General features: G+C 48.8%; 1 protein-coding gene across 1 annotated transcript in view; it reads left to right on the top strand.

Annotated features, from left to right (window-relative positions):
• The window catches only part of LOC127687568 (phospholipase B1, membrane-associated-like), an 81,707-nt gene that overhangs the window by 16,337 nt on the left and 49,324 nt on the right, over positions 1–16,046 (top strand). Inside the window, exons 7-11 of the mRNA XM_052186332.1 lie at positions 3,151–3,213; positions 3,773–3,852; positions 7,217–7,292; positions 8,155–8,253; positions 9,198–9,254. Of these exons, the coding sequence (XP_052042292.1) occupies positions 3,151–3,213; positions 3,773–3,852; positions 7,217–7,292; positions 8,155–8,253; positions 9,198–9,254 (375 nt within the window). The remainder of the gene's footprint in view (positions 1–3,150; positions 3,214–3,772; positions 3,853–7,216; positions 7,293–8,154; positions 8,254–9,197; positions 9,255–16,046) is intronic.

The raw sequence follows: 16,046 nt of genomic DNA, 5'->3' as shown, positions 1-16,046 counted from the left end.
AGGTGTAGATTCAAGCACATGCTATCGTATCTGTAGTAAGCTGGCTCAGAATAGAATTTGATTATTTTTCCCACGTGCCAGAGTGGATTCACACTCATTTGAGATTTCTGCTCTGTACTCTAACTTGCAGCTAAGCAGTCTTACATGATTTTTTGCCTTGAACGTATTTGTCCCTTCTAACATTATTGAGTACATGAAGCATTCTAAGGACAGGTGTCCCATTTATGTGACTTGGTTTTTTATTATCAATTTTTAGTTCCATGAGCAACGCAACTTTTTCAACCTTTAATAGTCTTTGTTTTCATTAAAATGTGTTGAGTATGCGTGTCCCCACTGACCGCAGTTCATGGTGACTCACGGTGACGTTCCCATAGAGGTGTGTGCATGCCCTTTTCATCAACCGCGTATTTTCAAGACCTTGTCATGCTGGCCCTACAGACTAGGCCGATTCTTGCTCCCCCGGTGTGGACAGACCACTTCTCTTTTCAAGCATGCATTTACACATGCGTGTGCATTATCCACTGGTGCGCTGACAGCCACTCATCTCTTTCTAGTTTTTCACTGTTTTAAACACATACAAATTGTTTTTCTAGGTTTTCAGGCCATGGATGCCAGGACATGAGTGAGTGCTCACAATTAAGTCAGGTTGCAAGAAAAAATTGTAAAATAAAGGGATACGGAATGAGATCAAATATAAACTACTCCAGTTCATTGCATGGATGAAGGGGGCTGCGGACTCGGGAGCTCTTTGCTTTCCTTGTTCTGGGTGCATGCACTGGAGCTGCTCTGGAGCTCTTGTTCTGGGTGCATGCACTGGAGCTGCTCTGGAGCTCTTGTTCTGGGTGCATGCACTGGACCTGCACTGGAGCTCTTGTTCTGGGTGCATGCACTGGAGCTGCTCTGGAGCTCTTGTTCTGGGTGCATGCACTGGACCTGCTCTGGAGCTCTTGTCCTGGATGCATGCACTGGACCTGCACTGGAGCTCTTGTCCTGGGTGCATGCACTGGACCTGCACTGGAGCTCTTGTTCTGGGTGCATGCACTGGATCTGCACTGGAGCTCTTGTTCTGGATGCATGCACTGGACCTGCTCTGGAGCCCTTGTTCTGGGTGCATGCATTGGACCTGCTCTGGAGCTCTTGTTCTGGGTGCATGCACTGGACCTGCTCTGGAGTTCTTGTTCTGGGTGCATGCACTGGACCTGCTCTGGAGTTCTTGTTCTGGGTGCATGCACTGGACCTGCTCTGGAGCTCTTGTTCTGGATGCATGCACTGGACCTGCTCTGGAGTTCTTGTTCTGGGTGCATGCATTGGACCTGCTCTGGAGCTCTTGTTCTGGATACATGCACTGGAATTCTGCAGGAAGCACATAACATACTGAATCATGATGAAAGCAGTCTGAAGACAATCATCTGTGATAGTCATTATGGGTATATAATGTCTTCCACTTGGACACAGGGTAGTTACTGAGTCAAGTGACACCCATTCTACACCTGTGATGACTGGATGAGACTAGATTCCCCAAATGTCTAGAGACAAGCCCTTGACCCAGGTTTGTCTCTAAAGTGAGATCACGCTCCGGAGTGGGAGCACCTCCCCCAGGAAGGATGGATGCCCTGAATGAGGTCCCCACAGAAGAGTTGCAGAGACCTTTCTGGACCCACGTTCCGTCCCAGGGCTCTTTAGGAAGGAAAGTGTGTTGCTCAGACGAATCGAGAGTGCTTATCCCTGGCCATTGCAAACAGATGGGCTGCGAGGCCAGCCTCTCACTGAAGCAGGAGCAGAGGAGAGACAGACATGGGCACTTCTTCCTAGGCTGTGGGTGGCAGGTGGCCCTTCCCGCAACCCTTATCTGATGATTGGCAGCTGCCTCTAGAGTGCCTGCCCCTGTCCCCCCAGGTAATAGCACAGCTTCCTGCCCTTCCTTGTCTTGCTGTCTGAGCCACATTGCTACAGGGGACAGCAAGTCTGCAGCCAGCTGAGGTGTCTGTCTTCTTGAACATCTCACTTAATTTTCACATTGAAATGATAACCAGGGGTCAAATTTAGAGGTTCGCTCATCAGCTTAGTTTCTTACCTGCAAAGATGGGAGAGGGCTGCACTGGATTGGTGGGGGGGGGGGTAGGAGATACAGTTATACATCCCAGTAATGGGGCCTTGTGACTCTCTTTCCTAGACTGTTTTTCTTACTCAGGGCAACTATAGAACAGGGGTGGGGGTGGAGAAGGAGGGATCTGGCAAACAGCCCAGCTTGGATTTCTAGTTAGAAATCTAAAACTCCAAAAACTTTTGAGCATTTCAGATTCGAGATTTTTCAGATAATAAATGCTCAGTTAGTAAAAATCTATACAAATAACCCACAACTGAAGGACTCCAAAGTCAGAAACACTTCCGGTCCCAAATCTCCCAGATAAGGACTTATTAAAAGCCTGTGCCCTGGAGAAGTTTTGGATTAAAAAAATATTATATTTTGTTTATTTTGTATATACCTGTGTATGCAGGCTTGGTAGCAAGTGCCTTTACCTAAGAGGCCAGCTCACTGGCCCATCCCCCCCCTTTAAAAATCTTGTTGATGTGTGTGTGTATGTGTGTGTGTGTGTGCTTGTGTGATTGTGTGTATGAGAGACAAAGAGGCATGTCATGATGTGTGGCGATCAACAACAATCCTGGGATCAAACAGGTCACCAGGCTTTAGTGGCAGATGCCTTTCACCCACCAAAGCCACTGCTCCAGGTCCCAGTTTGGAAGTTTTGAGATCTGTCTGGGTCCCTAAGACCAGGTTGATCGTGTTCCCTCTTCAGATTTATTTTCTTCAGATAAAAACAGCTCTCTCAGCCCTTGAGAACAGAACACACCCCACCCCTTTCCTGGAGCATCAGAGCCACCACAGAGGCTCTCCTCATGTGTCAGCCGTGTGGAACCTCCCTAGTGAGAGATGGGTTAGAGAACAGAGGCGACCCAAAGCCCAAACCAACACGAAGCAGCTCTGAGATTCTACACTTGTGGGGAGCACAGCCTCCGTTAAGCATAGTCTGCCATAGTCTCTGTGGGGTGGTCTGAGTCTGCGTCCCTGGGCCTTGTGTCCCCCCCACCCCAGCCCACCCCACCCCACCCCTGCCACTGCCTTTGTTCACGCCAGTTCTTCTCTCACAGAAAAGGCTCTTGGCGAGGCACATGGAGATGCTGTGGGGGGTGCTGGATTACCTGCATCGTGGGGTAAGGCAATGGCTCCACAGCTCTGGGGCCTTGGGACGTGGAATGTGAGGGGCATCATTTTGGGTGCCCGTGTGGCCCTTCTCGGGGCAGCAGAGGCGGGATTCGGGTTACTCGCAGTGCCATTTGCTGGAGGAAGAAAACAAGACCCTGAGAAAGGAAAGCTCGAAAGGGCCCCATCTTCTCACCTGTCCTGAAAAGGGATGCTCCTGGGGGGAACAGGGGGTCCGGGCGCTTTCAGAGAGCTAAGCACTCTTGCATTCCGATTGAGCCTGGCCTCTCTGGAAGCCGCAGTCTCTGGGAGCCCAACAGTGGCACTGTGACTCATCTTCCCAACACATCGTGCTCCCCCGGGATCCAGGCCGCACTGACCGCCAGAGAGACGCCAGAGGTGCATTCTAAGATGCACAGCTGAAAGGGTGACACCTTTGGACCAACCTCATCCAAACCCTCCAAAGGGTGGCTCCCAAACAAGGCCCGCAGGGTTCCAGAGGGCCCAGAGGCAGCCATGGCACCTTGGCACATGCCCACATCCTATCTCTTATGTCTCTCCATCTTCTAGGTCCCCAGAACATTTGTGAATTTGGTGGATCTCTCTGAGGTTTTGGCCATGGCTCTTCAGCATCAAGAGACTGGCTTCAGGTAAAATAGAGCAGGGGACAGACAGACAGACAGACAGACATAAGAGTAGGACCATCATCTGTGGTGCGGTTGTCACACGTCAGTACTGTAAGGACCTTGAAGTTAGTAGGTCAAGACACTCCAAGACCATGTTCTCAGCATAAAGGACATCTATTTACCCCAGAGGAACAAAGGGCCTGCAGGGATAAGGGATAAAGAAATTGGGCATGGGAGAGGGGGAGGGGTATTTGTCCTGGAGGACAAAGGATTGCCTCTGGATAGAGAGACATGACCCATAGGAAATTGGCAGTTTATAAACGCAGAAGGGGAAACCCTGTGTTAGGGTAAGACATATAATTTTAATTGGACATGTTAATTAGGTGAGCCAAAGGGGGTGTTTGGTTGCTGGACTTCAATACTTTGATAGCTGGACTATGGGAGTCAACCTCAAGAGGAGGTCTCAGGAACTGGCCAAACAAGGGAATGGACCTTGGGGCTAGCTCTGGGAATGTAATCTAACAGCTTTTAAGGGAGTGGTGGAGAAGGACAAGGCTTGCCAAAGCCATGTTCACCATGCGCAGTCCGGCTAGAGGCCTTTCATGTGTTGCATGGGCTCTCACATGCATCGATCCCCTGGAGAGACCCAAACTTGGAGGCTGAAGACTTCAACAGCTGTCTGACACACATGTAGTGAGTGGCAGAGTCAGTGAGAATGTTGCAATATTTAATCTGGTTGATGTCGTAGTAGAGCCAGAGCCCCACCCCCACCCAAATGATTTGAGAGTTTAAAGCCCAGTTGAAAGAGTGCTTGTCTGGCATGTGCAAGTCATATGAAGTCAGTCTCCAGCACTGCATAAAACGAGGTGTGGTGATGCACACCTGTCCACCTAGCACTTAGGAGTTAGAGGCAAGGGGTCAGAGGGCAAAGCTGTATACAACAAATTCGAAGCAAGCCTGGACTCCTACATGAGACACAGTCTTAAACAAACACACACAGGTTTGGCAAAGCATCTCTAGCGATAAGAGGCATTACTTTGGAAAATGACCAGAAAAAAAAAGTAACAATGTATTTTAATGTCTCAGAACTTGATTTTTCATGTATTTCTGAAATTTTTCATAGGCTTTTTGCTTTAGCTTCAGAATCTGGTATTTGATTCTGGGAAAAAACTTCATGTGGAGAAGGTCTGAGCAAGGCCAGCTGAGAACGGAAAGAGGGGTTCAGAAGGGGAGAACAGGATCATAAGGATGGGGTGTGGGTTTCTGGGGTGGTAAGTATAGAGAACAAGGAAGGGGAGGAAAGATGTCTTCATAGCAGATCCTGGCTCTGTGGACGCGGGAGGGCTCCACGGGGTGCCTTCCGCACTGAATTGGCCATTTTGTGTCAACAAGACACAAACTAGTGTCTTCCGAGAGGAAGCAGCCCTAATTGGGAAAATGTCTTCGTTAGACCAGGCTACAGAGAAGTCTGCAAGGCATTGTTTAGCCTTGAGGAGCAAGCCTCCATGGCCTCTGCATCAGCGCCTGCCTCCAGGCTCCTGCCCAGTTTGAGTTCCTGCCCAGGGACTTCCCCCAGTGCACTGTGGCTCAAGATATGTAAACCATATAGACCCCCTTCTCCTTTTCCTCCACTGTGCTTTTGTCACAGTGTCTCATCACAGCAGTGGTAACCCTAAGAGAACCATTTCCAGGTTTGTGGGGTATCGCTGTGATAGACCTGACCACATTGGTTTTGGGGGGCAGGGGGCTCATGGGATCACGTTGGACCTTTGGGCTAGAAAAGCCATTGTGGGTTCAATGGTTGGTGAATGAACCTGAGGGCAGGGCAGATGACAGAGGTCTGCTTTGTGAAATTTCAGAAGGAAGTTTGAAAGTCACTTGACTCTCTTGAGGTCATTGTGTATGGAATCAAACCTCTGAGATTCTGGTCAGCTGGGTTTGGAGAATCAGCTGCGATTTACAAGAGACCAGAAATACAGTGAAACCTTTGCTTTGCTGAGATAATTGATGTTGGAGCTGGAGCTGAGAATTTAGTGGTGATTATGAAAAGACCAGCATGGTTGAAGGGAAATCTTCTGGGAAGTGTTTCCTGAGAGCACACAGAAACTGGGTTCCAGAGGTGGCCAAGGTTGTACCTACGCATGCTGGCAGCCCAACTTGATAGTGTAGGAGTCACCCAGGTGGTACTGGCTTTGAAGACATGAAGGGATCACGGAGAACAGCTGAGGTTTGGCACTGTGTAGCAAGGATAGATGTCTGAAGAGAGTGTAGGAGAGGAAGATCCTAGTAGTCAATGTGCAGCCCAGTTGCAGCAAGAGGCCCCAGAATTGTGGAGATGCCACGCAGCAGTGTGGGCCCAAGCTTACGAGACAGACGATCCATGAGTACTGCAGTGGGCAGAACTGCAGAAGTGACCCAGACCCTTTGGAGGAGCCCAGAAGACTGTGTGTGGATCCCAGACATTGGATATTGAGTGATTTGCCCAGTTGGAGTGTGATTTTGCTTTATTCAGAGTGTAATTGTGCCCTGCTTTTCCCCTCTTGAAGTAAGATAGTTTTTAACTTATTTTGATTTTTTTTTATTTTATTTTTTGAGAGACTTTGCACTTTTGAAACGATTTTGGATTAAAACTATATATTTTAAAAGAGATTTTGGATTTTTTTTTAAAGAAACTAAATGTTGAAGTGTTTGCATTCGTAAAGGCTGTGGGACTTTTAACTTTGTAATATGTTGTATGCTGTGATATTTATTAATATGAAATCTAGGAGATGAACAAGAAAGGAAAATCACGGCTTGCTAGTGATGTGTTTGTGTGTCAAGTTGACAAGTGGTCAGTTGTGTTAGCCAGGTTTATGTCATCTTGACACAAGCTGGAGTCATCTGAGAGGAGGGAACCCTAAATGAGAAAATGCCTCCCTAAATGGGGCAGTAAGCAGGCAAGCCTGTAAGGCATTCTTTTAATTATTGATTGGGGGTTTGCAGGGCCCAGCTCCCTATGGGTGGGGACATCCCGGAGCTATAAGAAAGGGGCCATAAGAAAGCAGTGTAAGCCAGTGAGCAGCACGCCTCTGTGCCTTCTCCTCCAGCTCCTGCCTCCGCCTTGTCTTCCCTCAGTGGGCTGTGATTCAGAATAGATAAACCAAATCAATCCTTTCCTCCCCAAGTTACCTTGATCACAGCACTAGTAACCCTAACAAGACACACCCCCAACCTTCCCACTCGCTTTGCCTCTCTTCTCTTGCACCACCTAAGGCCTCTACTTCCCTTCTTCCTAAACAACTCTCCGCACCCCCCACCCACCCCATCACACTGTCTCTGTTAGGGCCCCGCCCCCACAGCCCTATCCCACCAGTATAACCCATCACACTTGGCCCATTCTGACCTGCAGCCCAGCACCAGAGGTTTGCAAATGCTCAGAGGGGACAACGACATTATCCAAGGCTGTCATGCAGTGGTCCTATCAGGTGAGTCCCAGTTGGAACCTGGCTGCTGGTTCTCTGCGGGTGGGGTGGGGAGTATGGAGGAGAACAGGATGGTGGGAGACAGTGAGCTAAGCTAGCTCCAGTAAGACTTGGCTGAATCCGGGACTGCTGGGAACCAATGAGAGGGTGCCCTGACGGTATGAATCCATTCTATTATCATAAAGGGGAGGCGCCACAGCATATGTGGTGGGGGAGGGGATCACGCTGATAGCAGCTGGTGAAGAGCTTTGCCCATTACTTCTGAGATGTCTTTTGCTGCCTCTGTTGCTGGTACTGCTAGGCGTGTGTTTTGTCCCACCCAGACGGTGCCTGTAAGGAGGCAAGTCATAGCTCCTGAAGTTGACCAAAGAGGCCAAGTAGGGTGTAGTGGGCTCCGTGAAAGCCGCCATTCTTACACTTGAGCTGGTGAATGGCTCAAAATACAGTGCCTGCCGACGTGCATTAACGTTCTTTTCATGCAGTTGGTGGATGTGCAGCTGTGTGACACTGTCTAATTTGGAGATTGCAGACTGGGGGAGAGGACGCCATTGCAGACTTAGACCCCAAGGAGAACATGGCTCCTCCTTGGCATGTAGGGCTATCTTGTACTTTTCGAGTTTCCAGAGAAGAGTCTCTAGCTTTCTGTCTGGTACACCCTGGTGCTAGGACTTCAGACACAAGTTTTAGAGTTTCAGAGACTAAAACTCAGTTTTAGTTCTCAAGAGACCCAGAGTGGAAAGCAAGGGGGCTCTTCCATGCACGTGATTGTGTACCGTGTGTGGAGATGGTTGAGCTGAGGGGTCCTGGGGCACTGAACAACTCTGGGTGGCTTGGGATCTCGACATGCACCCTCTTCTCTCTTCAGAAAGCCTGGGAGGATCTCCTGGCCTCCAGCAAGTTCAACAAGCGTGAGTCCTTCGCTGTAGTTTTCCAGCCATTCTTCTCTGAGATAGAACCACCCTTGGTGAGTAAGCTATGTGAGGCATCAAGAGTATGGACAGTAGGTGGGAGGAAATCTAGACCACACCATACACCTGCCCCTGCCTTTGAATCCTCCCCCTCCTCCTCCTCCTTCTCCCCTACTACTTCCTCCACAGAAGCAAGCCCCAGAGGTACAGTCTCAAAGACAATACCCCAGAAGTCTCTCACCCTTTCTCCTGCAGTTCCCTCACAGGGTTGCATGGCCCCATGAGGTGGATTCTGAGGTACAGGGCAGCTAGAAAGTAAAGGACAGGGACCCATGGCTGATAGTGTGGCCTAAAGCCCTGCTTCTGGAATGGGCCAACAGTATAACTTCAGGAAAATGGTCTGACCTCTCCATGCCCTGGTTTCCCATCTGCTAAACAAGGACTATTGCTCATAGAGCAGATATGGCGATCCCATGAGTTAACACATGGGAAGAACTCAGGGCCTGGGGTTGGGGAGCCCTGGGTGCCTCTCTCCTCTGTGCTTACTGAGGGTGGGGTCTTCAAGGCCACTACCTCTAGCTTTCCCTTTCAGGGCTTTAGCTGGGAACAGCTCCCAGCTCTTATCACGGTGCTGTTTAAAGCCATGGCTCCTAAGGGGGAAAGGACCCCCTGCCCAGGCCTCACTTCCTCATTCAGACCTCAGCCGAGTCACATCTCTGTCCCCTGCTCCTGTTCTGAGTTCAGGTTTAGAGGCTCCGCCACAAGGCAGAGCAACCAGAGGCTCACTCTGCTTCCTGCAGCCCTGACCTCCAAACCCTCACCCTAGACAGCACTCCTATAAACTGTTGTTAAAAAAGGGCTAGGGGACAGAGCTGAACGGGTCACAGCCCTGTTCTCATGGGTCAGTCAGTATGGAGGCCGTCATATCCTGGGGGCGGGATACAGAGTCCCTAGGAGGGGGAGCTGACACAGAGACCCTTCTCACATCATTCTCTTCCAGGGAAAGTCCTCACCCCAGGATCCCACCACACTCGCCCTCAAGATCTGGAATAGCATGGTGAGTGTGGGGCTCAGGGGCTCATGCCAGCCTGTGAGCTGATTCACAAAGGGACACTGCTGCCACTGTACCCAGGCAGAGGTGCAGGTTACCCAAGGGATGCTGGCCAAGCTCAATGCCCGGACGCTTGACCCCCACCGATGACCCGACCTGCCACTGAGTGGTTCACTTGCTTCCTTTCATCTCAGGGAACATCTTGGCCACAGGCTCCCGGCAGCTCCTACTCACTCTGCACACTTAGGTCTAAAGTCTCCACCATGCAGGTCTATCTAAAGGCCTGGGTGGTACCCAGAGCCAGCCTTGACTTCAGAGAGATGATCTGGACTCAAATTAGATTCTTCCTTTCATACCTGCATCAATTCATGGTATCAGCTCCCCAGACAGCATGGAGCACAAACCCTCTGACCCCACACATTCACTGGATCTCACCCTTGATGTCACAGAATGTATTGATCTCCAAAGCATAGCAATGATAAGTTTTCCCAGGTTCCCAAAGATTCCCCAGGGCCTTTGGGATTATTAGTGGATAGTAGGTACCCTAAAACTTGATGCCCTTTCAGGGTGGCTGGGGTGCTTCCTCCATTATCCCCTACCCCGCACCCCATCCATGTTATATGAGGTTTAGAAACCCAGAAAGAGAAGTTGGATTTTCTTCTTCCTTGGATTAGAAATAGTTCACTGTGTAGAGTACGCTGAGTTTCACATTAGTCCCAGGTGGCTTGCAGAGGTCAGAGTAGGGAGGCTGGGGACTGGTGGAGTGACCCCATGTGGGAAACAGTTCGCCCTTTCAGGAAGTACAAAGGTACTTGCAAGTGGAGTAGGCCCTTGGATGAAAGAATCCCTTACTGACGGCTCTCAACCTTCCTAATGCTGCAACCCTTTAATGTAGTTCATGTTACGGTGACCCCCAACCATGAGGTTATTTCTGTTGCCAGATGGTGGTGACATACACCACTTGGGATTAAAGTGCTACAGAGGCAGGTGTATCTCTGTGAGTTCAAGGCCAGCCTGGTCAACAGAGTGAGTTTTAGGCCAGCCAGGACTACATAGAAAAACCTTGTCTCTGAAAAACCACACACATGTAAATTATTTGTGTTGCTAGCTCATAAACTGTAACTTTGTTCCTGTTATGAATCAGAATGTAAATAGTTTTTGGAGATAGAGGTTTGCCAAAGGTTCTCACCCACAGGCTGAGAACTGTGGCTAGCCTTCCTCCCATGCAGGACAGAGAACAGATCCCACGCTCCCTAGGAGGGGCTTGCCCTCCGACCATCTTCTTCAAGAAGACAGGGTTGACTGTGGCAGCTCAGCCAAACCTTGGGCCTCTACTCACACCATGCCTCCTCAGCCAACAGGCATCTGACTGCGAGGTTAGGAGAGGCGCTGAAGATGGGATTTGAAGTGGTGCAAAGAGAGAGGGCAGGGCAGACACCCTTGGCAAGGGGCCTTTTGTGAGCTATGGGTTTGAGGACCTTGAGCCAAGTACATCCACAGATGGCAGGAGCAAGGGAGGCTGATCTGTCAGAAACTGGAGACAGTGGGACCTAGAGCACAGACAAGGCCTGGAAAGTGAGAGGGAGAACAGCTGGAGAGAGCCAGCAGTGCTGGGTTCCTTTCTCTCTCTCCTTTGATCCCACTGTTGACTGGGGTGTGGCTGCAGAAAAGGTGATAACTAACTACTTTTATCAGGCAGCCAAGTGACAGCCCCATGCTTCTGACCCAGTTTCTTCTAACCTGCTCAAGGGTCACAAGGAGCCTGTGCTCAGCGGGAAGCAGAAGATGTTTCCTTTAAGGCCCAGGGTCCTAGGGTATAGCAAGTGTCACAAGGACTCTGTGCGGGAGCTAACAGTCATCCTAGGCGGCAGTCACCTGCCTCTCTCTAGACTTGTCCAAACACACACAAGCCCAGTTTCCCAATAAGTCCCTCAAGGCTCCTTGCAGCCCAGAAAGGGAGAGGGGAGTGCCCCAAGTGTGCCAGTCCTCTGGTTTCTTCCCTGGCAAAACACCAGGCCACCCACAATTCTGCTAGAACCCGCCCACGGCTCCTGCAGGCTTGAATCTGCCTGTGAAGGATCAGGAATGTGACAGGTTAGGGCGAGGTGAAGGTGTCAGAAAGTGGTTCTGGCCCCAGTCCCATTTCTGCCTTTTGTTGACATAAGTAACATTTTTCTCTCTGTCTCAAGACTATGATGACCTTCAGCCAGCCTCAGAGGGCTTGGGAGACAACGGCTGCCTGCGGGCTCCCGTCACATCTTTCAGTGCTAGCTCCATAGGGAAGGCTGGAGCCCCAGGCTTGATGTGTTCAGCTTAGCCCAAGCCACTGTGGCCAGTCCCGAGGTCCCTGTTCTATGCCACATTCACAGACACAGAGCCTTAGGGAAGGGCTTTCCTCCTAGGTAGGCAGCAGAAAGATGGTCAGAAGAGCTACTGCGATTTCAGGAACCCTCAACTACAGTTCTCCTGACTACATACCCAGGCCACATCTGTGTGCAAAGGAATTTCTGCAGTCTACAGAACCCCTGGGGGCTATGCATGGGCCATATCAATATTGTCGTTCCCTACCCTCAGAGAGTAGGTGTGGGCTCTGGGAGCTTCGCATATGCAGAGGTGTCTAGCAGTTTTGTCTGCTCACACCTGGACTAGAACTCTCTCAGATGCATGATCTCCGAGCCCCAGCTTATACCTCTTATATGACGCTGAAGAAGATTTAGTGCCTGGGCAGAGCTCAATCTCTCAGGGCCCTTTCTGTTGCTTCCTGAGCAAATTCTGGAAATTCTTGTATAGTGGTAGTGAAAGGGACATGCCCTTGAGGAGTGGACTCTCAGGCCTTCTAGCAATCATAAACCCCTACGTGAAGCCTCCTGGTAAGGTGCTAGAGAGACCGGGCAGAAGAGAGAACTCAGGAACTGTTCGTACTTCAGAAGAACTCTGTCCAGATCTGATTTTTTTTAATTTATTGTGTTTATTTGTGGAAGGGAGGGGAGCACTGAGCCATGGTCCACTTGTGACTCACGTTAGGCCCGGTGACCAGGGCCCTACTTGTTCAGCCCACAGAGATGTCTTAAGATCACCCTCATCCATCCCCGCCTACTAGCTAATTTCATGGTGGCAAAGCAGGGGAGGACACCAGAAGATGGAGTAAAAGCAGGAATGAGACCAAGAGCAGATGTCCCGGGGTGGGGGATGGGGTGGGGTCGTGTGCAGCACTGGGGGGGGGTCGTGTGCAGCACTGGGGGGGGCAGCAGGAGGAGAGAGATTCTATGAAGTAATTGGGCTTCCTATCTCTTTCGAAAATTCAGGGTCAGAACTGGTGTAGAAAAGCTGGGTGACTGACCAATACAGAAACACTTATCTTGAGGTTTGCGCTTGCCTCAGCCCTGAGACATGATCTCACTCTGTCACCAGGCTGCCCTCAAACTCGAAGCAATCCTCCTGCCTCAGCCTCCCAAATGTTGAGGTTTTAGGCAGGCACCATCGGGCCCATTTAAAGATAAGGTTCTCAACAGTTTTGTTGGGCAAACCTATGAATTCTTCATCTCTGAGGGTCTTGAAATATCTTTCAAGGCTCTGCTGGATTCATTCCCTTAGAATCGATGTGGTTTCTATCCAGATTCTCTCATGGGATCTGACTTTTTTTGAAAGATTGAGGAGGAGAAAGATGTTTTGCAATTGACCACCTGACGCTGGCAATCAGCCAGGCCTCTGGAGAACTCCCTTTGTGAGCAGCCTGCTTCTCTCCACCTTTCTAGGAGTGGCCACTGACAAAATAAAACCAAAAGGAGTTTGAGAGGTTCAAGGGCCCAATCCCTTCCTTGCCCCTCCCACCTCCCACCCCCACCCCCCACGGGTCTGGAGCCACAGGCTGCCACTCCTTCTTCAGAAGAGACAGTAATTATACCCCCTAATTTGACTCTCCTCCTATTGGCTCAGAACAAAACTGCAGTCCCTGAACTTTCCTTTGGCTCCTGGGATCTGGGGCACAACAAACACAGGGTTAGATCTTGAAGGGAATCTGAAGTCGGCATGGTTTATACGTGTGACAGACAGACAGGGTGTCCAAGCCACTGACCACCTACATCACTGTGATGAGAGGCCAAGTTGCTACCTGAGCCTTGCACTCTGGGTGTGGCAGGGTTGAGAGCAAAGCATAAAGGTCCCCAACAGGAGGAAAAGGGGCATGTGACAAACAAAACAAAACAAAAAAACAACCAAAACAACAACAACAACCACCTCTGATTCCTCTAAGCTACTCCTGTTCTCTCTCTCTTTCTCCCTCTTTCCCTCCCCTCCCTCTTTCCTTTCCTCCTTCCCCCCTCCCTTTCTCTTTCCATCTTCTCCCCCCTCTCTCCTCTCCCCCCTCACTACCCTCCCTCTCTTATCCATGCTGGTCTTGAACTTGGGATTTGTAAATGCCCCTACCTCTGATCATAGGCATATACCACCACACTAGGTCTTAATTCAGTGCTCCGGATCAAACCCAGGGCTTTAAGCATACCAGGCAAAGCACTATACCGAGATACCTCTCCAGTCCATACAAAGTTTTTAAAGCATCCCCTTTGGGCTTAGTAATAGGAAAGGTGCCTAGCTTGTGGAAGGCTCGGTTCCTAAAGCTCAGCATAGAATAAAACAAACTCCATCTAATTCTCCAAGTCTCCACCTGCCTCCCTCACTTGGGAGGCAGAGGCAGGCAGATTTCTGAGTTTGAGGCCAGCCTGGTCTACAGAGTGAGTTCCAGGACACCTAGGGCTATACAGAGAAACCCTGTCTTGGAAAATAAACAAACAAACAAAAACAAAAAAAAACAAAAAAAGAAAGAAAGAAAGAAAGAGAAAGAAAGAAAGAATTGCTGAGTAGTATTCCATTTGATAAATATACCACATTTTCTGTATCCATTCCTCCATTGAGGGACATCTGGATTCTTTCCAGCTTCTGGCCATTATAAATAAGGCTGCTATGAACATAATGGAGCATGTGTCTTTATTGCTTGCCGGGGAATCCTCTGGGTATATGCCCAGGAGAGGTATAGCAGGGTCCTCCGGAAGTGTCATGTCCAGTTTTCTTAGGAACCGCCAGACTGATTTCCAAAGTGGTTGTACCATCTTACAACTCCACCAGCAGTGGAGGAGTGTTTCTCTTTCTCCACCAGCAGTGGAGGAGTGTTTCTTTTTCTCCACATCCTCGCCAACACCTGCTATCTCCTGAGTTTTTAACCTTAGCCATTCTGACTGGTGTGAGGTGAAATCTCAGGGTTGTTTTGATTTGCATTTCCCTAATGACTAATGATGTTGAAAATTTCTTAAGGTACCTCTCGGCCATCCAAATTTCTTCAGGTGAAAATTCTTTGTTCAGCTCTGTACCCCATTTTTAATAGGGTTATTTGGTTCCCCAGGGTCTAACTTCTTGAGTTCTTTGTATATATTGGATATTAGCCCTCTATCAGATGTAGGGTTGGTGAAAATCTTTTCCTAATTTGTTGGTTGCTGATTTGTCGTTTTGACAGTGTCCTTTGCCTTACAGAAACTTTGTAATTTTATGAGGTCCCATTTGTTAATTCTTGGTCTTAGAGCATAAGCTATTGGTGTTCTGTTCAGGAACTTTCCCCCTGTGCCCATGTCTTCAAGGGTTTTCCCCAATTTCTTTTCTATTAGTTTCAGTGTGTCTGGTTTTATGTGGAGGTCCTTGATCCATTTGAAGTTGAGCTTAGTACAAAGAGATAAGAATGGATCAATTCTCATTCTTCTGCATGCTGACCTCCAGTTGAACCAGCACCATTTGTTGAAAAGGCTATCTTTTTTCCACTGGATGTTTTCCGCTCCTTTGTCGAAGATCAAGTGACCATAGGTGTGTGGATCCATTTATGGGTCTTCAAGTCTATTCCATTGGTCCACTTGCCTGTCACTGTGCCAATACCATGCAGTTTTTAACACTATTGCTCTGTAGTATTGCTTGAGGTCTGGGATACTGATTCCCCCAGAAGTTCTTTTACTGTTGAGAATAGTTTTAGCTATCCTGGGTTTTTTGTTATTCCAGATGAATTTGAGAATTGCTTTTTCTAACTCTGTGAAGAACTGAGTTGGGATTTTGATGGGGATTGCATTGAATCTGTAGATTGCTTTTGGCAAGATGGCCATTTTAACTATATTAATCCTGCCAATCCACGAGCATGAAAGGTTTTTCCATTTTCTTAGGTCTTCTTCAATTTCCTTCTTCAGAGACCTGAAGTTCTTGTCGTATAGATCTTTCACTTGTTTGGTTAGAGTCACACCAAGATACTTTATATTGTTTGTGGCTATTGTGAGGGGTGTCATTTCCCTAACTTCCTTCTCAGCCTGCTTGCTTATCCTTTGAGTATAAGAAGGCAACTGATTTGCTTGAGTTGATTTTATAACCAGCCACTTTGCTGAAGTTGTTTATCAGCTGTAGGAGTTCTCTGGTGGAGTTTTTTGGGTCACTTAAGTAGACTATCATGTCATCTGCAAATAGTGATAATTTGACTTCTTCCTTTCCAATTTGTATCCCCTTGACCTCCTTATGTTGTCTAATTGCTCTAGCTAGAACTTCAAGTACTATATTGAAAAGATATGGAGAGAGAGGACAGCCTTGTCTAGTCCCTGATTTCAGTGGGATTGCTTCAAGTTTCTCTCCGTTTAGTTTGATGTTGGCTACCGGTTTGCTGTATATTGCTTTAACGATGTTTAGGTATGGGCCTTGAATTCCTGTTTTTTCCAAGACTTTTAGCATGAAAGGATGCTGAATTTTGTCAAATGCTTTTTCAGCATCTAATGAAATGAT

This window comes from Apodemus sylvaticus, chromosome 6 (genome assembly GCF_947179515.1).
Source record: "Apodemus sylvaticus chromosome 6, mApoSyl1.1, whole genome shotgun sequence".
NCBI lineage: Eukaryota > Metazoa > Chordata > Mammalia > Rodentia > Muridae > Apodemus > Apodemus sylvaticus.
The sequence above is the reverse complement of the archived record's forward strand: the minus strand, read 5'-3'. Positions and strand labels throughout refer to the sequence as shown.